Source organism: Zophobas morio, unplaced genomic scaffold (genome assembly GCF_036711695.1).
Source record: "Zophobas morio isolate AGI-343-1 ecotype UQ-CSIRO unplaced genomic scaffold, CSIRO_AGI_Zmor_V1 ptg000040l, whole genome shotgun sequence".
Classification (NCBI taxonomy): domain Eukaryota; kingdom Metazoa; phylum Arthropoda; class Insecta; order Coleoptera; family Tenebrionidae; genus Zophobas; species Zophobas morio.
In genome coordinates this window covers 3,743,972-3,766,665 of record NW_026972145.1, presented here as the reverse complement: position 1 = coordinate 3,766,665, position 22,694 = coordinate 3,743,972, and the positions used below count along the sequence as shown (strand labels likewise).

General features: G+C 30.6%; 1 protein-coding gene across 1 annotated transcript; it reads right to left on the bottom strand.

Moving 5' to 3' along the window:
• Positions 1–671: 671 nt before the first annotated feature.
• On the bottom strand, positions 672–21,715 carry LOC135140527 (P protein-like). The gene is made up of 15 exons (XM_064071116.1): positions 21,603–21,715; positions 21,439–21,549; positions 21,224–21,381; positions 14,712–14,887; positions 14,398–14,664; positions 14,152–14,355; positions 13,984–14,099; positions 13,790–13,928; positions 8,301–8,436; positions 8,052–8,245; positions 7,907–8,000; positions 7,712–7,854; positions 7,102–7,360; positions 868–961; positions 672–816 (listed from the first exon to the last, which is right to left on the bottom strand). The coding sequence occupies exons 1-15, from the start codon at positions 21,617–21,619 to the stop codon at positions 732–734; spliced, it is 2,193 nt and encodes a 730-aa protein (XP_063927186.1). The 5' UTR covers positions 21,620–21,715; the 3' UTR covers positions 672–731.
• Between the last annotated feature and the right edge of the window lie 979 nt (positions 21,716–22,694).

The window sequence follows — 22,694 nt, the reverse complement described above, 5'->3', positions numbered from 1 at the left end:
AACATGTTGATCCCCAATCAGACGCACAATTTTTTCATTTCAACAACTATCTAAAATGAAGGCTAAAAAATGCATCAGGTCATTTTCGACAAAAACAAGGACATTAAGAAAGAAATCTAGAAACTAGAGCTTGTTATCAAATCTCATTATTATCAATCACCCAGTGGTAACAAGTGTCGTAATGTGGGTTTTTCGTCCATCTTCCGTCTCTTTTTTCCATAATTAACCCCCCCTTAAACAATGCATCCGACGCAGTCGGTTGCGAAATCCAAATATTTGAAGAAATCCGCAGCTCGTCAGGGTCTCGCGTTTTTCTAAAAACTTGGAAATGGAATAGGTTAACCCGCCGCTCGTAAACTTTTATCTCTGTTTGAAGAAAAGTGTGAATTTCTCGTGCAATTCCGTCTAAATTTAGCTCAAATGGTGTTTTTCGAATAAGTGGAAATACGCGAAATGGAGTGTCAATATTGGAGGACGTGATTTAGACATAACGACGATTTATTTCTTTGCTGAGCTTCCAGAGGCGTAATAGCCACAATTGCCACCAGTAAACAAATTAACGCTGCTATTCCGCAATAAAACGCCATAAATTGTGACAATAATGAACGGTTTATTGCGTCTACGCAACGCTCGAGAAAAACCGAAGGAAGTCGCACAAAATTCCACGGCGATAAAAATAAAATTATCTATTTGCACAAAATCCATTAAAAACGGTTAGATAATGATGGTGTTTAGTGCCAGTGGAAGACCACGTGACACACTATTAAGTACACGGTAATGACAGCCATGCTGGTCACCATTACAGGAAGGCCAACCCTGAAAAAAATGTACACTCGTATGAAAATACGCAGAACGCAGAATACGTACTTGGTGAATTCCAAAAAGGTGAATCTGTATCCGTGTTGTTCGGCTACTCCCGCGCAGACGATGTTGGACGAAGAGCCGAACAGGCTGCCGTTTCCTGAAACAGTGAAAATGGCAGTGAAAATGTTGTCGTGTGAATCTGGTTTCTGGTGTTGTTTAGGATGATAATAATTCACGAGTGCAGGTAGTTTAGATTTTATTGTTATTTCCTTGAAGGTTTAATGAGGAGGAATTCGTTGTGTGTGTAAAGCAGGTTTTCGGAGATGCCAACTGAAGTTTGTGTTAAGTTGCTTAATTAAAAAGTATTACGTTATAGTTTTTTTGAGTGAATTAAAAATGATTACTTGCGATTTTGTGGTTGTTTTTTTAGACACGTGTCACAGATACTAATAGCGAACGAAGTCTCTAAATGGATTGGATAACCGAAAGTTTTGGGCTGTGTAAATGAGGGTTTTTATTTTTGCGCTATTTTCTGTACGTTTCTGTATTTTTTGTATATTCTGTATTGTCTATTTTTTCTACATATGTTGTATTTTCTGTGTTTCTTGTATTATTTTCCATGTTTTGTGATTTTTCTATATATTTTTATACGAATTTTGTGAATCTAGTGAAGCTTGTGAATCTTGCGAGTTTTGTGAATTTCGTAAATTTCGTGAATTTTCCCCCGATTCTCTGTATTTTCTGAATTCTGTGCACTTTCTTTATATTGGGATTTTTTTTATTTACTGTATTCTTTTCCGCAAAGTGTGTATATTCTGTATTTTCTGTATTATTGTCTGTATTATTTCTGAATTTTTCGAATTTACAGAATATTCCGAATTTTCCGAATCTTATGAGTTTTGTGAATAAATTTTGCGAACTTTGTGAATTTTATAAATTTCGTGGATTTCATAAAATTTTGTGAATTTGTAAATTTTGTGAATTTTCAAAATTTTCAAAATTTTGCCATTTTAATGAATTTTTGTATTTTCTGCATTCTTTGTATTAAGATAAACAGAATAAATAAATAATAAATTCAATTTTTTCTATATTTTGTGTAATCTCTATATTCCCCCTAGTCTCTGTATTTTCTGTATATTCTGCACATTTTACACATTCTTCTGTATATCTGTACTTTCCACATTTCCTGTGTTTTCTGTAATTTCTGCATTTTCTGTATTTTCTGCGATATTTTTTGTTTTATTTTCTGGATTCTCTGTACTATATTCGGTGTTTTCTCTATATACAATGTATTCTCTGTATTATAATGTGTTATATTCTATATATATTGCCTTGTTTGCATATTCTTTAAAAATTGTATATTTTATTTTTGTGTATATATTCTATATTTTGTGCATTTTCTGCAGTTCCTATATTTTCCGTATTTCACGTTTTTTCTGTATTGCTCTCTTTAGTCTGTACACTCTCTATTCTCTGTATACCTTGCAATCTCTGTATTTTCTGAACTCTTGTATGTTCTATATTTCAGAGCTTTCTGTATTTTGTTTTTCTGTAGTTTATATTCTGTAGTTTCTACTTATTTTCTGCATTTTTTGAATTGTGCAAATTTTGTGAATTTTGTAAATTTTACGGATTTTACGAATTTTACGAATTTTACGATTTTTACGAATTTTACGAATTTTATGAATTTTATAAATGCTGTAAATTAAATTCTGTAAATTTTGTGAATTCTGTAAATCCAGTGAATTTTGTGTATGCTGGAAATTCTGTGAATTCTGTGAATTGTGTGAATTTCGTAAATTCGTGATTTTCGTGATTTTCGTGATTTTCGTGAATTTTATGAATTTTATGAATTTTACGATTTTTACGAATTTTATCAATTTTACGAATTTAACGAATTTTATGAATGCCGTAAATTGAATTCTGTATATCATATAAATTTTCTGAATTCTGTAAATCCTGTGAATTTTGTGTTTGCTGGAAATTCTGTGAATTGTGTGAATTTTGTAAATTTTGTGATTTTTGTGAGTTTTGTCAATTTTATAAATTTTGCAAATTTCGTGAATTTTGTGTATTTTGATTTGTGTGATTTCTGCAAATTTTATGAATTTTGTGAATTTTTTGGATTTTAGAATTTTACGAATTTTATGAATTTTTTGAATTTTATGAACCTTTTGAATTATTTGAATTTAATGAATATCGTAAATTAGATTCTGCGAATTTTGTAAATTTGGTGAATCAATTTTGCGAATTTTCTGAATTCTGTAAATCCTGTAAATTTTGTAAATTTTGTGTATGTTGAACATTCTGTGAATTTCGTGAATTTCGTGAATTTCGTGAATTGCGTAATTTCGTGAATGTGCGAATTTTGTAAATTTTGTAAATTTTGTGAATTCTGTAAATCCTTTGAATTTTGTGAATTTTGTGCATGTTGGAAATTGTGTGAATTCTGTGAATTTTGAGCGAATTGTGTGAATTTCGCGAATTTCGTGAATTTTATAAATTTTGCAAATTTCGTGAGTTCTGTGGATTTTGTGATTTATGTGATTTTTGTAAATTTCATGAATTTTGTGACTTTTTAATTTTGTAAATTGTGTGAATTTTGTAAATTGTGTATTTTGCGAATCGTGAGTTTTACGAATTTTACGAATTTTCTGAATTTTCTGACTTTTTTGAATTTTATGAAGTTTTTGAATTTTATGAATTTAATGAATGCCGTAAATTAAATTCTGCGAATTTTGTAAATTTTGTGAATCAATTTTGCGAATTTTGTGAATTCTGTAAATCCTATGAATTTTGTGAATTTTGTGTATGTTGGAAATTCTGTGAATTTCGTGAATTGTGTGAATTTCGGGAATTTTGTGAATTTTTTTAAATTTTGCGAATTTTGTGATTTGTGTAATTTTTGTAAATTTTATAAATTTTGTGAAGTTTTTGAATTTTATAAATTTTACGAATTCTATGAATTTTATGAATTATATTAATTTTATGAATTTTTTGAATTTTGTGAATTTTATGAATGCTGTAAATTAAATTCTCTGAATTTTGTAAATTTTGTGAATTCTGTAAATCATAAATTTTGTGAATTTTGTGCATGCTGAAAATTCTGGGAATTCTGTGAATTTTGCAAATATCGTGAATTGTGTGAATTTCGAGAATTGGGGAACTTTGTAAATTTTATAGAATTTGTAAATTTTGCGAATTCCGTAAATCCTGTGAATTTTGTGCATGCTGGAAATTCTGTGAATTCTGTGAATTTTGCGAATTTCGTGAATCGTGTAAATTTTGTGAATTGTGCGAATTTCGCGAATTGGGGAACTTTGTAAATTTTGTAAATTTTGTGAACTTTGTGAATTTTGTGAATTTTGTGAGTTTTGTAAATTTTATAAATGTTGCAAATTTCGTGAATTCTGTGATTTTTTGATTCGTGTGATTTTTGTAAATTTTATGAATTTTGTGAATTTTTGTGAATTTTGAAAATTGTGTGAATTTTGCGAATTTTGTAAATTTTGTGAATTTTGAGTTTTGTCAAGTTTATAAATTTTGCAAACTTCGTGAATTCTGTGAATTTGAATGTGATTTTTGTAAATTTTGTGATTTGTATGATTTTTGTAAATTTTATAAATTTTGTGAATTTTTTAAATTGTAAGAATTTTCTAAATTTTATGAATTTTATGAATGCTGTAAATTAAATTCTATGAATATTGTAAATTTTGTGAATCAATTTTACGAATTTCGTGAATTTCGTGAATTGTGTGAATTTCGTGAATCGTGCGAATTTTGTAAATTTTATAAATTTTGTGAATTTTTTGAATTTTATGAATTTTACTAATTCTACGAATTTTATTAATGTTGTGAATTTTTTGAATTTTATGATTTTTCTGCATGCTGTAAATTAAATTCTGTGAATTTTGTAAATTTTGTGAATCAATTTTTGCGAATTTTGTGAATTTTGCAATTTTTGTGAATTCTGTAAATCCTGTGAATTCTGTAAATCCTGTGAATTTTGTGAATTTTGTGCATGTTGGAAATTCTGTGAATTCTGTGAATTTTGCGAATTTCGTGAATTGTGTGAATTTCGCGAATTTGGGAATTTTGTAAATTTTGTAAATTTTGTGAATTTTGTGAGTTTCGTGAATTTTATAAATTTTGCAAATTTCGTGAATGCTGTGATTTTTTTTGATTTGTGTGATTTTTGTAAATTTTATAAATTTTGCGAATTTTTTGAATTTTGTAAATTTTGTGAATGTTGTAACTTGTGAGTTTTGCGAATTTTGTGAATTTTGTCAATTTTCTGTGTCGTGACTTTTGTGAATTTTATAAATATTGCGAATTTCGTGCATTCTGTGACTTGTGATATTTGTAAATTTTACGAATTTTGTGAATTTTATGTATTTTGTGATTTTAATAAATTTTTTTATATTGTCTGCATTCCTTGTATTAAGATAAACAGAATAAACAAATAAACAATAAATTCTATTTTTCTCTATATTTTGTATATTTTCCGTATTATTTATTTTATTTTCTGTATTCTCTAGTCTGTAGTCTATATTCCTCCTATTCTCTGTATTTTCTGTTATTTCCATATTTTCTGAATTTCCTGAATTTTCTGTAGTGAATATTGTGAATCTTGTGGTTTTGTGAATTTTCCTAAATTTCGTGAATTTTGCGAATTTTATGAATTTTGCAACTTTCTGAATTTTTTGTATTTTTTCCATTCTTTTGATTCTCTGTATTCCCTCGATTCTGTATTTAATAAATTCTGTGCATTTTCTATATTTTCTGATTTTTTCATCTTCTGTATTCTTTTCTGCAAAGTCTGCATATTCTGTATTTTCCGCACATTCTGCACATTTTTCTGTATAATCCTATAATCTGTACTTTCTATGTTATCTGTGTTTTTCGTAATTTCTGTATTTTTCGTATTTTCTGCATTTTCTGTATCTTCTGGATTCTTTGTATATTCAGTGTTTTCTCTGCTCTCTGTATTCAATATATTCTCTGTATTATAATGTGTATATTATATATATTCTGCATTTATGTATTGTTTGTATATTCTTTAAAAACGATATATTTTACTTTTCTCTATATATTCTACATTTTTTTATTCTCTGAAACCTCTGTATTTTTCTATTTTCTAAATTTTCTGAATTTTTCTAATCTTTTGATTCCTCTGAATCCCTAAATCAGAGTATTTATCCTCCGTATTTTCTGCATATCCTGTATATTCTGCTTTTCCTCTATACTGTATATTTTCTGTATTATTTTCTCTCCCCGCATATTCTGTATATTCTGTATTATTTTCTGTATTCTTTGTATTCTCTGCATTCTCTGTACTTTCTATATGTACTATATATTCTATTTTTCTCCATATTTTTGTATATTCTGAATATTCTGTATTATTTTCTGCATTTTTTAGCATAGTTTTCTGCATACTCTCTATTTGCTATGTTTTCTGTATTCTCCGTATTTTCTGTGTTCTCTGAATTCTTTGTATTCTATGTATCCCTTGTATTCACTGATTTTTTTTTCTTTTCTATATTTCTTGCATTTTTTGTATTTTCTGTATTTCTTGTATTTTCTAAATTTTCTAGTCTTCTTGATCTTCTAAGCAAAGATAGGGTGGGTGGGCGGGGCTAGTAGCTGCTAAGATAAGACTGATTTTGTCTAATGAGATACCTTCATTTACGAAAATCGGTCTTACCCTAGCAAGTACTAGGATTTTTTTATTTTCAGTGTATTTTGTTTTTCTGTATATTCTATATGTTTTCTGTATCCTTTATGTTCTGTATGTTCTGTATGCTCCGTATGTTCTGTATTTTCTGCATTGTCTGTCATAGACACTAGCACGAAAAAAAATCCCTAGAAAATTTCATAAACGGGGATTCCTTCTGTGTAAATCAGGCTTTTGGAACCACATACAAACAAAATTTTTTATGAAATTCTTTCATTTAAAAAATATTGCATTATAATATTATAATTTAACAAAAATACTAACGCGTGATCAGAAATGACTGAGTGTTGGCAATCCTGGAATTTTAGTTGAAATTGGTATCATGATGTTTTCCGTTTGTCAGCTGTCAAGATTGACAGATTGTTGCCATTTTTAATTTGCAAAATGTAACCAAAACATAACCTAAATTTATCGCATGTCACGACTGGCATATCTGTCACACAATTACTCCAGTTATGCCAACATAAACGCAAGAAAAGTGCACATTTTTATTTAAAAAGTACTACCAACAGACTCGGGCAACAAATCCCTCGATGGATTCTTAATTGTGTGTAGAAACGTACCTCCAAGACACGCTCCAAAAGACAAGGCCCAAATCAGCGGCTGCAGAGGTAGATTGAGCTCTCTGTTATCAGCCAAATTCGTGGCAATCCTTATCATCATGGTAGTCAGAGGAAGATTATCAACAAAGGCCGAAGCGAACCCCGACACCCACAAAATAAGGATTATGGCTACAGTTAAACGGGACTCCTGATCCACTGACATAATAACAGCTTGGGTTTGTTTCCCAACCCAGTCTATAAGACCCAGACGGGAAAGAGCCTGAAAATAAAAACCCGAAAAAATTAAAACAAAGCAAGATAAAAACAAGGCCGAAAAATCTCAATCAAACAAAATAATAAATAATCCCAAAAAATTACAATATCGAATTGTGACAATGAATAATAGCGCAATTAATGGAATATTCTTGTCGCGAAGTTAAATATAGCACAAAACAAGTACAGCTGAACTTGAACTTTCAGTTATGATAAACACTTTATGTAAATTATAGTAACAATTAATAATGAATATTAACAATAATATAATGTTTATTAGCAAGTTAGCACATGTCACTTTGTGTTAAAATATTTCGTTTCGTCCAGTTTGTTTTTTTTTTTTTTTAGTTTTACCTACCTCCATCAGAATAAATAGTGACGCAAAAAACAGGAGGGTCGACCACTCCACGCGCCCCAAAATCCCCTCAATGTCCTCCTTGTCGTACAAAAGCAGCAACAACAAAGCCCCCAAGAGAGCAGTCCACCCTAACCCCAAAATACCTAGAAAAACACTTTCAATAAAAATCGCCAAACCCGCCATCGAAGTACACACTCAGAGCCGGAATCGAGTGCAAGAAAAAGACACAAATCACCAAAAACAGCGTCACTCCGGACTTGATCAACAAGACTTTGTTTCTGATTGGGTACTAAAACATTTTTTTTTAAATCTAGTTCTAGAAAATTTTCAATCTATGTACCTGTCGCTGCAGATCTTGCAGGTTCGTGTTGTAGTTCTCCTCCGTCATGCTGGTGTTGTGGGCGGTTAGTTTGAGTTTTCCTAGAAGCGTGAGGCTCCTTCTGAGGAGGGACTCCTTGACGGTCTCTTCGTCCTTGCTGTAGCTGCTTAAAGATGCCGCTGCTCGCTTCCAGACGGCGATTTCGCGGCGCAGTTCTGGGAGAAAGGGTCGTTGGGGTTGTTGGGGGTAGTGAGAATGGAGAATATTTACCTTGGACTTGGGTCGGTTCGGCGTACTTGAAGATGCGGAGGTTCCGGTGGGTGTAGCGCAGCTGGGCGTAGACTACGATGATGGATAGGGTGGCGCCGATGCCCATGTGGAGGGTGAAGGTGCCGAAATTGATGCCCTAAGGAGGATAAACAGGCTCTGATTTTTTGTACGGTTTCTAGAAAATCTAGAATTTCCAAAAATGAAATACACAGATGCAGAATTTTTCTGTAACCTGTAATTTCAAATATTTTCAAATTAATTATCTATTAATTTGAAAATTTAAAATGAGCGTTTTTTTTAAATTTAATTTAAATTAAGAATTCCGGACACTTTTTGCGTTTTCCCTTTTTCTGTATTTCCTGCGCTTCCTCTATTTTCTCTGTTCTCTCTGTATTGCTGTATTTTCAATGTTCTCTGTGTTGTCTATATTCTCTGTATTCTGTTTACTTCGTATTTTATATTATAATTTATATATTTGCCTTATTCTTTTTATGTTTTGTATTTCCTGCATATTTTGTGTTTCCAGTATTTCTCGTATTTTCCGTATTGTCTCTGTTTTATGTACTCTCTATATTCTTCGTTTTATTTGTTTCCTTTGTATTCTCTGCATTTTTTTTCTGTAGTTTCTGTACTTCCTGTATTTTTGTATTCCCTATGTTTCTTTTAATTTCTGTATTTTCTATTTTTTCTGTTTTCTCTGCATTCACTATATATTCTGTTTTTTTATATTTTCTCTATTCTCCATATTATCTTTATTCTGTGTATTCTTCTATGTAATTTCTGTATTATTTTCTGACCCTTTGCATGCTCTCCATTTTTACGTTTTTTCTGTATTTTCTGCATTCTCATATTTTCTGTAATATTTGTTTTCTCTGTATTCCTGTGTTCTTTGTATTTTCTCTATTCTTTGTGCTATTCTCTGTATTATGTGTATTATTCTCTGTACTTTATGTATGATTTTTTTTGTTCTCCATATTGTCTGCATTCTCTGCGTTATTTGTATTTCTTGTTTTGTACTTTCTGTATTTCCTACATTGTATGGATTTTCTAAATTTTCGAAGTTTCTGTATTTTTGCCTGTAATTTCTGTATTTTTTTATTTTTTCTGCCTATTCTGTGTTATTTTCTAAAGTCTCTACATTTTCTTTTTCTATTTTCTTTTCCTTTCTTTTTTTATTTTTTTCTCTTTCTATATTTTCTGTTGCTTGTATTTTCTGTATTTTCTGGGTTCTCTGTATTTTCTCTATGCTTTGTATTGTTCTGTTCTTTTTTGTATTATTTTACGTTGTTTGATTTTTTGAATTTTCCAAATTTTTGTATTTTCTGTTTTTTTAATATCTGCTTCCTGAATTTCCTGAATATTTTAAAGTTTCTAAATTTGCCGAATTTTCCAAATTTCATGAATTTTTAGGAATCTCGGAAAATTCGAGAATTTTATGAATATTATGAATTTTATGAATGTTATGAATTTTATTAATTTTATGAACTTTATTACGTTTATGAATTTTTGCAGAATTTTCTGAATTTTCTGAATTTTTGTTGAAATTTGTAAATTTTGTCAATTTTCTGAATTTTCCAAATTTTACTGTATTTTATTAATTTTATGAATTTTCATTAATTTTGTTAATTATCCGAATTTTATGAATTTTATCAATTTTTATGGAGGTCATGAATTTGTCAATTTCATTAATTTAATGAATTTTATTAATGTTATGAATGTTACGAATTTTATGAATTTTTATGAATCTTATGAATTTTATTAATTTTATGAATTTTTATGAATTTCGTGAATTTTTGTGAATTTTGTGAATTCCTTAAATTTCATAAATTTCGAGATTTTTGTGAATTTTATGAATATTATGAATTTTATGAATTTTCGGAATTTTATGAATTTACCGAATTTTCCAATTTTCCGAATTTTCTGAATTTTCCGACTTTCCGAATTTTACTAATTTTATTATTTTTTTTGGATGTCATGAATTTTGTAAATTTTGTGAATTTCACGTATTTCATTAACTTAATGAATTTTATTAATTTTATAAATTTTCATTAATTTCGTGAATTTCGTGAATTTCGTAAATTTCGTGATTTTCGTGAATTTTATGAATTTTTTGATTTTTATGAATTGTCCGAGTTTTCTGAATTTTATTAATTTTATGAATTTTCATGAATTTGACGAATTTTATCAATTTTATGAATTTCATTAACTCTATTAATTATCCGAATTTTATGAATTTTATTAATTTTTATGGATGTCATGAATTTTATGAATATTGTGAATTTTATGAATTTTCCGAATTTTCTGAATTTTCCGACTTTCCGAATTTTATTGATTTTATTAATTTTTTTGGATGTCATGAATTTTGTGAATTTTGTGAATTTCACAAATTTCATAAATTTAATGAATTTTATTAATTTTATAAATTTTCATTAATTTCGTGAATTTTGTTAATTTTGTGAATTTCGTAAATTTCGTAAATTTCGTGATTTTCGTAAATTTTATGAATTTTTTTAATTTTGTGAATTGTCCGAGTTTTCCGAATTTTATTAATTTTATGAATTTTATTAATTTTATGAATTTCATTAACTTTATTAATTATCCGAATTTTATGAATTTTATTAATTTTTATGGATTTTATGTCATGAATTTTGTGAATTTTGTCAATTTTGTCAATTTTCTAAATTTTCCGAATTTTATGAATTTTGTGAAGTTCGTGAATTCCTTAAATTTCATAAATTTCGAGATTTTCGTGAATTTTATGAATACTGTGAATTTTATGAATTTTCCAAATTTTCCTTTTTTTCGAATTTTCTGAATTTTCCGATTTTCCGAATTTTATTAATTTTATTAATTTTTTTGGATGTCATGAATTTTGTGAATTTTGTGAATTTCACGAATTTCATTAATTTAATGAATTTTATGAATTTCATGGACTTTCTGACTTGTCTGAACTTTCCAAACTTTCTGAATTATTCGAATTTTTCGAATTTCCGAATTCTTCGAATCTCCGAATTTTCTGAATTTTTTCAGATTTTTGAATTTTTTAATTTTACTGAATTATATAAATTTTCTTCATTTCCTGTATTATTGTCTACATTTTCTGCATTATTTTTTAATGTTTCCATATTATGTCGTTCCCGAATTTTCCGAATTTTATGAATTTTCTGAATTTTCTAGATTTTCTCAATTTTCCGAATTTCATTGATTTTGAGTTTTCATGAATTTGGTGAAATTCTTAAATTTGGTAAATTTCGTGATTTCCGTGAATTTTTTAAATTTTATGAATTTTCCGAATCTTCCGAATTTTCCCATTTTTCCTAATTTTGCGAATTTTCCGAATTTTCCGATTTTCCGAATTTTATTGATTTTATTAATTTTCAAGAATTTCATGAATTTCAAAATTTTGTCGATTTTCTGAATTTTATTAATTTTATGAATTTTCATTAAATTCGTGAATTCGTGAATTTCGTAAATTTCGTGATTTTCGTGATTTTCATGAATTTTATGAATTGTCCGAGTTTTCTGAATTTTATTAATTTTATGAATTTCATTAACTTTATTAATTATCCGAATTTATGGATTTTATTAATTTTAATGGATGTCATGAATTTTGTGAATTTTGTCAATTTTCTAAATTTTCCGAATTTTCAAAATTTTATTAATTTTATGAATGTTATAAATTTTGTGAAGTTCGTGAATTCCTTAAATTCCATAAATTTCGAGATTTTCGTGAATTTTATGAATATTGTGAATTTTATGAATTTACCGAATTTTCCGAATTTCCCATTTTTCGAATTTTCTGAATTTTCCGATTTTCCGAATTTTATTAATTTTATTAATTTTTTTAGATGTCATGAATTTTGTGAATTTTGTAAATTTCACGAATTTTATTAGTTTTATGGACTTTCTGACTTGTGTAAACTGTCTAAACTGTCTGAACTCTGAACTTTCCGAACATTCTGAATTATTCGAATTTTTCGAATTTCCGAATTCTCCGAATCTCCGAATTTTCTGAATTTGCTGAATTTTTTCAGATTTTTGAATTTTTAAATTTTACTGAATTATATAAATTTTCTTCATTTCCTGTATTATTGTCTACATTTTCTGCATTATTTTTTTAATATTTCCATATAGTATGACGTTCCCGGATTTTCCGAATTTTATGAATCTTCTGAATTTTCTATATTTTAGCTGAATTTTCTAAATTTTCTCAATTTTCTCAATTTTCCGAATTTTATTGATTTTGAGTTTTCATGAATTTTGTGAATTTCTTAAATTTGGTAGATTTCGTGATTTCCGTGATTTTTTTTAATTTTATGAATTTTCCGAATCTTCCGAATTTTCACATTTTTCCTAATTTTGCGATTTTCCGAATTTTATTAATTTTATTAATTTTCAAGAATTTCATGAATTTCATGAAATTTTAGTAATTTCTCGAATTTTATTAATTTTATTCATTTTTATGATGTCATGAATTTTGTGAATTTTGTGAATTTCACGAATTTCATTAATTTCATCAATTGTATGAAATTTCTGACTTGTCTGAACTCTGAACTTTCCTAATTCCCTGAATTTTCCGAATTTTCTGAATTTTTTAAATTTTTTAAATTTCTTGAATTTTATAAATTTACTTAATTTTCTGTTTTATTTTCTGCATTTTCTGTGTTATTATTTTAATTTTTCCATATTATGTCGTTTTCAAATGTTTCTGTACTTTTTCTATTTTTTCATCTCTCTATATTTTCTGTAATCTCTACGTTCTCTGTATTTTCTCTATTTTCTGTATTCTTTGTATTATTCTGTTTTTTTTTTTTGTATTATTTTGCATTGTTTGATTTTTTTTAATTTTCTGTATTCTGTACTCTCCGAACTTTCTACTAACTCGTCTGAACTTTCTAAACTGTCTGAACTCTCTGAATTTTTTTAATTATCCCAATTTTTGAAATTTCTGAATTTTCTGAATCGTCTGAATTTTATGGATTTTCTGAATTATCTGAAGGTTGTGAATTTTATGAATTTTCTCAATTTTCTGTATTATTATTTTCTGCATTTTCTGCATTATTTTTTTACTTTTAATATTTACATACTTCAAAAATTTAAAACAAGCATAATTTTGAAAAACATCTACAAAATTAAAAATTCTTAAACTTCCTAAATTAAATAAATGTCCCAAAAGATTCCAACTTTCGTAAAATCTACATCTAGAAAAGCTAAACAGTATAAATTTTCAAAAATATATAAAGGAGTTTTAGACGCTTTAAGAGTCTGTAAATAAATTCAGCTAACAATAATTACTTCCCGAGTGAATCTCCAATTCTAGAAAATCTAGAAATTCAAATGCTGAAAAATCAAAAAAGAATTCAAATTTTCCAAATCTATGGAAAGTTATAATACTAAATTATTACTGGTTGTTAACATTTGGAAAATATTTGAATTTCTAGATGTAGATAACCATAATTCTGATTAACATAGAACAGAATCCAACTTACTGATCGTATCACATCCGGATTGGATGCAATAATCACATTCGGGGGATCCCCAATCGGAGTAATAGCACCCCCAATATTGGCAAAAATCAGCATATACATCAACACTGGAACCGGATTCAGCTTCATCACCTCACAAAGCCTAAAACCCCAAAAATAGAATCCCAAACCCCAAACCCCAAACCCAAAAAAAATACTTAATCGTAACCGGCGTTGTTAAAAGCGTCGTAGTCACATTATCCAAAAAACACGAAAAAATGGCAGTTATCACACACAGAATATTAATCAAAGGCCAGATCTTCCCCCCTGTAATCTACAAAAAAAAAAAAAACCAAATTCACCAGTCAACACTCCTACCAACCTACCTTATACGCAAACACCGCCATATAATCAAAAATCCCCGTCTCGCTAAAAATCGTCACCAAAGTCATCATCGAGAACAACAACAGCAACGTCTCCACATCGATCCAAGAAATAATTTCACCCATAGTAGGCCGTGCATTCAGGGCTGCCAAAATCGCCACCGACATGGTGCTAGCAAGCATGGCCGCCAACGTCCGATGTACCAACTACAAAATCCACTAAAAAAACAACCACACAGTCCTACTCACCTCGAAGATGATCAAAACGTATAGCCCGATGAGCACCAAGCCGGCGTAGATGATACCAGAGTCGGTGTTGATGGGCTGGAGGTTGTACGCCACGGATAGGGGGAAGTTCGTTTTCATGTTGGTACTTAACCTCACTTCCAGGAAACTGGTGTTGAAGTCGCCGATTTTGATCGATTTTAGGTGGAAGGTTTTCTTGTGGGTGACTTCGGGGACGACGTCGATGAGTTTTTCGGGGACTAGGGCCACCTCCCAGACTTCTGACACGTTCTGGAATCAGAGGGTGAGAATGGGGATGAAGGGTTTGGGGGGTTTACTTGAGTCAGGAAGATGTTTGACGGTTTGATTTTTCTGGAGGTTTCTTTCAGGACTACCAACTGGATCCAGACGTTGAGGCGGTTGACGGACATGTTTTCGTAGCAAGGGGGGAGCAGGGCGCCCTCGATGGTTACTCTGATTTTGTTGTTCATGGGTTCTTCCAGGATTATGAAGCCTGGGGGCAAAATTTGGCGAAAAATAACAATCTTGTAAACTTTTAAAAAACAACACCAAGAGTCCCCGAGAGTCTTTTAAACTCTCTAATAAATATCACCCGGAGTCCCACAGATTCTTAAATCTATTTCAAATATAAAGCACCAGGGGACTCTGACATTCTTTTAAACTCTTTCAAAAATTAACAAAAGTGGCCACGAATAATTTTTCAAATTTTGTCAAAAATAAAACACCGGGAGACACTGACACTCTTTCAAACTCTTTCAAGATTTAAACATTAGGGGACTACGAAATTATTTTAAGCTCATCAAAAAACAAGACTTTAGGAGTCCCCGAGATTCTTTTAAACTCTTACAAATTATAACACTAAGAGTCCCCGAGATTCTCTTAAACTCTTTAATAAATATCACACGGAATCCCACAGATTCTTAAATTTATTTCAAATATAAAGCACCAGGGGACTCTGACATTCTTTTAAACTCTTTCAAAAATTAACAAAAGAGGCCACGAATAATTTTTCAAATTTTGTCAAAAATAAAACACCGGGGGACGCTGACACTCTTTCAAACTCTTTCAAGATTTAAACATTAGGGGACTACGAAATTATTTTAAGCTCATCAAAAAACAAGACTTTAGGAGTCCCCGAGATTCTTTTAAACTCTTACAAATTATAACACTAAGAGTCCCCGAGATTCTTTTAAACTCTTTAATAAATATCACACGGACTCCCAGAGATTCTTAAATTTATTTCAAATATAAAGCACCAGGGGACTCTGACATTCTTTTAAACTTTTTCAAAAATTAACAAAAAAGGCCACGAATTATTTTTCAAATTTTGTCGAAAATAAAACACCGGGGGACGGTGACACCCTTTCAAACTCTTTCAAGATTTAAACACTAGGGGACTACGAAATTATTTTAAGGTCATCGAAAAACAAGACTTTAGGAGTCCCCGAGATTCTTTTAAACTCTTACAAATTATAACACTAAGAGTTCCCGAGATTCTTTTAACCTCTTTAATAAATATCACCCGGAGTCCCAGAGATTCTTAAATTTATTTCAAATATAAAGCACCAGGAGACTCTGACATTTTTTTAAACTCTTTCAAAAATTAACAAAAAAGGCCACGAATTATTTTTCAAATTTTGTCGAAAATAAAACACCAGGGGACGGTGACACCCTTTCAAACTCTTTCAAGATTTAAACACTAGGGGACTACGAAATTATTTTAAGGTCATCAAAAAACAAGACTTTAGGAGTCCCCGAGATTCTTTTAAACTCTTACAAATTATAACACTAAGAGTCCCCGAGATTCTTTTAAACTCTTTAATAAATATCACCCGGAGTCCCAGAGATTCTTAAATTTATTTCAAATATAAAGCACCATGGGACTCTGACATTCTTTTAAACTCTTTCAAAAATTAATAAAAGAGGCCACGAATAATTTTTCAAATTTTGTCAAAAATAAAACACCGGGAGACGCTGACACTCTTTCAAACTCTTTCAAGATTTGAACATTAGGGGACTACGAAATTATTTTAAGCTCATCAAAAAACAAGACTTTAGGAGTCCCCGAGATTCTTTTAAACTCTTACAAATTATAACACTAAGAGTCCCCGAGATTCTTTTAAACTCTTTAATAAATATCACCCGGAGTCCCAGAGATTCTTAAATTTATTTCAAATATAAAGCACCATGGGACTCTGACATTCTTTTAAACTCTTTCAAAAATTAACAAAAGAGGCCATGAATAATTTTTAAAATTTTGTCAAAAATAAAACACCGGGGGACGCTGACACTCTTTCAAACTCTTTCAAGATTTAAACACTAGGGGACTACGAAATTATTTTAAGCTGTTCAAAAAACAAAACTTTAGGAGTCCCCGAGATTCTATTAAACTTTTACAAAACAACACTAAGAGCCCCGGAGATTCTTTTAAACTCTTTAATAAACATCACCCAGAGTCTCAGAGATTCTTAAAATTATTTCAAATATAAAGCACCACTGGACTCTGACATTCTTTTAAACTCTTTCAAAAATTAACAAAAAAGGCCATGAATAATTTTTAAAATTTTGTCAAAAATAAAACACCGGGGGACGCTGACACTCTTTCAAACTCTTTCAAGATTTAAACACTAGGGGACTACGAAATTATTTTAAGCTCATCAAAAAACAAGACTCTAGGAGTCCCCGAGATTCTTTTAAACTCTTACAAATTATAACACTAAGAGTCCCCGAGATTCTTTTAAACTCTTTAATAAATAACACCCGGAATCCCAGAGATTCTTAAATTTATTTCAAATATAAAGCACCATGGGACTCTGACATTCTTTTAAACTCTTTCAAAAATTAACAAAAGTGGCCACGAATAATTTTTCAAATTTTGTCAAAAATAAAACACCGGGAGACACTGACACTCTTTCAAACTCTTTCAAGATTTAAACACTAGGGGACTACGAAATTATTTTAAGCTCATCAAAAAACAAGACTCTAGGAGTCCCCGAGATTCTTTTAAACTCTTACAAATTATAAAACTAAGAGTCCCCGAGATTCTTTTAAACTCTTTAATAAATAACACCCGGAATCCCAGAGATTCTTAAATTTATTTCAAATATAAAGCACCATGGGACTCTGACATTCTTTTAAACTCTTTCAAAAATTAACAAAAGTGGCCACGAATAATTTTTCAAATTTTGTCAAAAATAAAACACCGGGAGACACTGACACTCTTTCAAACTCTTTCAAGATTTAAACATTAGTGGACTACGAAATTATTTTAAGCTCATCAAAAAACAAAACTTTAGGAGTCCCCGAGATTCTATTAAACTTTTACAAAATAACACTAAGATCCCCGAAGATTCTTTTAAACTCTTTAATAAACATCACCCGGAGTCTCAGAGATTCTTATAATTACTTCAAATATAAAGCACAAGTCAACTCTGACATTCTTTTAAACTCTTTCAAAAATTAACAAAAAAGGCCACCAATAATTTTTCAAATTTTGTCAAGAATAAAACACCGGGGGACGCTGATACTTTTTCAAACTCTTTCAAGATTTAAACATTAGTGGACTACGAAATTATTTTAAGCTCATCAAAAAACAAAACTTTAGGAATCCCCGAGATTCTATTAAACTTTTACAAAATAACACTAAGAGCCCCGGAGATTCTTTTAAACTCTTTAATAAACATCACCCGGAGTCTCAGAGATTCTTATAATTACTTCAAATATAAAGCACTAGGGGACTCTGACATTCTTTTAATCTCTTTCAAAAATTAACAAAAAAGGCCACGAATAATTTTTCAAATTTTGTCAAAAATAAAACACCGGGGGACGCTGACACTCTTTCAAACTCTTTCAAGATTTAAACATTAGGGGACTACGAAACTATTTTAAGCTCATCAAAAAACAAGACTTTAGGAGTCCCCGAAATTCTTTTAAACTCTTACAAATTATAACACTAAGAGTCCCCGAGATTCTTTTAAACTCTTTAATAAATATCACCCGGAATCCAGAGATTCTTAAATTTATTTCAAATATAAAGCACCAGGTGACTCTGACATATTTTTAAACTCTTTCAAAAATTAACAAAAAGGGCCACGAATTATTTTTCAAATTTTGTCAAAAATAAAACACCGGGGGACACTGACACTCTTTCAAACTCTTTCAAGATTTAAACACTAGGGAACTACGAAATTATTTTAAGCTCATCAAAAAACAAGACTTTAGGAGTCCCCGAGATTCTTTTAAACTCTTACAAATTATAACACTAAGAGTCCCCGAGATTCTTTTAAACTCTTTAATAAATATCACCCGGAATCCCAGAGATTCTTAAATTTATTTCAAATATAAAGCACCAGGGGACTCTGACATTCTTTTAAAGTGTTTCAAAAATTAACAAAAGAGGCCACGAATAATTTTTCAAATTTTGTCAAAAATAAAACACCGGGGGACGCTGACACTCTTTCAAACTCTTTCAAGATTTAAACACTAGGGGACTACGAAATTATTTTAAGCTCATCAAAAAACAAGACTTTAGGAGTCCCCGAGATTCTTTTAAACTTTTACAAATTATAACACTAAGAGTCCCCGAGATTTTTTTAAACTCTTTAATAAATATCACCCGGAATCCCAGAGATTCTTAAATTTATTTCAAATATAAAGCACTAGGGGACTCTGATATTCTTTTAAACTCTTTCAAAAATTAATAAAAGAGGCCGAGATTCTTTTAAACTCTTAGAAAATAATATTAGAAGTCCCTGAGTTTCTTTTAAAATCTTTAAAAAATAACACCATAAGTCCCCAAGATTCTTAAAATGACTTCAAAAGTAAAACACCAGGGACTCTGACCTTCTTTTGAACTCTTTCGAAAATGAAACAAAAGCTAATTTTTCAAATGTTGTCAAAAATAAAACACCGGTGGTCCCTGATGCTCTTTCAAACAATTTCAAGATTTAAACACTAGGGGACTCCGAGATTATTTTAAGCTCACCTAAAGACAAGACATTAGGAGTCCCCGAGATTCTTTTAAACTCTTAGAAAATAATATTAGAAGTCCCTGAGTTTCTTTTAAAATCTTTAAAAAATAACACCATAAGTCCGCGAGATTCTTAAAATGACTTGAAAAGTAAAACACCAGGGACTCTGACCTTCTTTTAAACTCTTTCGAAAATGAAACAAAAGATAATTTTTCAAATGTTGTCAAAAATAAAACACCAGGGACCCTGACACTCTTTCAAACTTTTTCAAGATTTAAACACTAAAAGCTGTCGAAATGATTTCAAACTCACCAAAAAACAAGACATTATGAACCCTAGAGATTCTTTCAAACTCTTTAAAAAATAACACTACGAGCTTCCGAGGTTCTTTTAAAATCTTTAAAAAATAACACCAAGAGTCCCCGAGATTCTTAAGATTACTTCAAAAGTTAAATACCAGAGGACGCTCACTTTCTTTAAAGTCTTTCAAAAATGAAACTAAAAGGGCCCCGAATAATTTTTTATAATTTGTCAAAAATAAAACACTAGGGGACTCCGACAATCTTTCAAACTTTTTCAAGATTTAAACACTAGAAGCTGACGAAATGATTTCAAGCTCACCAAAAAACAAGACATTATGAACCCTCGAGATTCTTTCAAACGCTTTAAAAAATAACACTAGGAGTTTCCCAGATTCTTTTGAAATCTTTAAAAAATAACACCAAGAGTCCCCGAGATACTTAAGATTATTTCAAAAGTTAAATACCAGGGGACACTCATTTTGTTTAAAGTCTTTCAAAAATAAAACAAAAAGGGCCCAGAATAATTTTTCAAAATTTGTCAAAAATAAAACACCCTAGGAGACTCCGACACTCTTTCAACTTTTTCAAGATTTAAACACTAGAAACTGATGAAATGATTTCAAGCTCACCAAAAAACAAGACATTATGAACCCTCGAGATTCTTTCAAACTCTTTAAAAAATAACACTAGGAGTTTCCGAGGTTCTTTTAAAATCTTTAAAAAATAACACCAAGAGTCCCCGAGATTCTTAAGAATACTTCAAAAGTTAAATACCAGGGAACGCTCACTTTCTTTAAAGTCTTTCAAAAATAAAACAAAAAGGGCCTCGAATAATTTTTCAAAATTTGTCAAAAATAAAACACTAGGGAACTCCGACACTCTTTCAAACTTTTTCGAGATTTAAACACTAGAAGCTGACGAAATGATTTCAAGCTCACCAAAAAACAAAACATTATGAACCCTCGAGATTCTTTCAAACTCTTTAAAAAATAACACTAGGAGCTTCCGGGTTTCTTTTAAAATCTTTAAAAAATAACACCAAGAGTCCCCGAGATTCTTAAGATTACTTCAAAAGTTAAATACTAGGGGACGCTCACTTTCTTTAAAGTCTTTCGAAAATAAAACAAAAAGGGCCAGAATAATTTTTCAAAATTTGTCAAAAATAAAACACTAGGGGACTCCGAACCTCTTTCAAACTCTTTCAAGATTTACACACTAGGAGGTCACTAAACCCATTAAATTACCAACAATTATCATCAACAATGAGCACGAATTCCCCCGAATAATAACCCATTATTCAATTCATATCCAAAGGAGCAAAAACCTCCACCAAGGGTCAACAATCCACGATTTGCTCTGGCGAATCATCTCAAACAGTTATGGCAATTTTATCTGTGACGTCAATCTGCACATTCTTCATTTAAATGCGACATTAATCGATAGTTGGCATTTTTTTACAACCACTAAACTTACGTAGATAAATGTCTATTGTTTGTCAACGTATATAGATATTAAAAAAAAAAATACATAGTAATAATTTAGACTCAAAGAACTAACTTTTGGTCTGTCCTGCCGAAATACTGACTTGGTGCATGCGTTGCACTTTGACGGTGTTCGTCATAAGGGCGCAACTACACACCACCCAGATCCCCACCAAAATGGCCACCTTGAAGTTGTTGCAAGTTTTCTTCCATTTGCTTTTCTTCTCCACGATTCTACAACAATACAACAATCCAGTCAGTTTTAGGGACCACAGATTGAGTCAATCTCACTCCTCTTCCGTCGACAAGAAGACTTTCAGACTGTCTTCCATGTCAGTCTGCGACTGTTTGTGCTGCGGGATGCAAGGCAGGATTGAAATCTCAGACTCCGGTACCAATCGACTATTAAAAAATCAAAACTAGTAAAATCCTAAACCCCATTTTTTGTCACCCACTTTTGTTTACGATTCATTTTCAACACAAATCCGCGACACAAACACCACAATTAAAGATGGCCACGGGCGCGTTATCACGTTTTTTGTCAAACTTCTTACCAGTCGGACGTCAGCTGGCCATAATTTGCCAATTTTTTTCTAATACAAATACCAAATTCACATCCTTGTTATTAACGTAATGTAGTACAAATTGAAAAAAAAAATTTGGGAGAACGTTATTAGAGGTGGTTTGACGTCAAAGAAAACGCTGCAGGTGTGCTGGCATGAATATTAATTTGCTAACATTATGGGTCGTATTTTGGATATTGGGTAAAAAATAAATTGTGCGGTGACGTCAGCGTGGACCCAAATGCAAATTATGGGTCGCTTTGACGTTTATGGAAGATAGTGTTAATTTCGGACTGCGAAGATTTCATTGATTGATAATTGGTGTTGACACAGGTGTTAAAGTTAATTGATGTGGAATTTGCAAGGCAAATGTTGCTATATTTAAAACAGATTCGTTTTTATTTAATTGTATTTAAAAGTCACGACGGTTTCTGTTATGTTCTAAGTATGTCAATTTTTTTTCCGAATAAAATACAGTTATGGTTTCTAAAAAAGAAAAATGATAATTTTATGGATCCTTAGTTTTTTCTAGGTCATTGGAGATATTATTAGAAAACTTTCAGGATCCCCGGAGACACTTTTCGGATCCCTGGAGACACTTTTTTTTATACCCGAGGACACTCTTTAGATCCCCGGGAGAATTTCTGGAATCCCCAGGAAGACATTTCATATCTCCAGAGACACTTTTTAGATCACCGGACACTTTTCGGATCTCTGGAAATACTTTTTGGATACTTTGTAGATCCCTTGAAGTTTTTTCAGATCCCTGGAATCATTTTCGGATCTTCAGATACGCTTTTAATATCTCTCGGGACACTTTTGGATCTCAGATTCCCATGGTTATTTTATGGATCCTGGGGATTTTCCAGATCTTTTAGGTTGTCAGAAAACTTTGCCGGAGAAAATTTTTTAATCCCTGGACACCTTTCACATTCCCGGAGATATGTTTGGAGCGACGGAGACATTTTTCGGATTCCTGGAGAT

Excerpts from the sequence above, each read along its gene's own strand:
- LOC135140527 (XM_064071116.1), bottom strand. Across the intron at positions 8,437-13,789 it reads ATCCGGATGTGATACGATCA|GGCATCAATTTCGGCACCTT; the intron begins GTAAGTTGGATT and ends TATCCTCCTTAG. Across the intron at positions 7,361-7,711 it reads CACTATTTATTCTGATGGAG|GCTCTTTCCCGTCTGGGTCT; the intron begins GTAGGTAAAACT and ends TTTTATTTTCAG.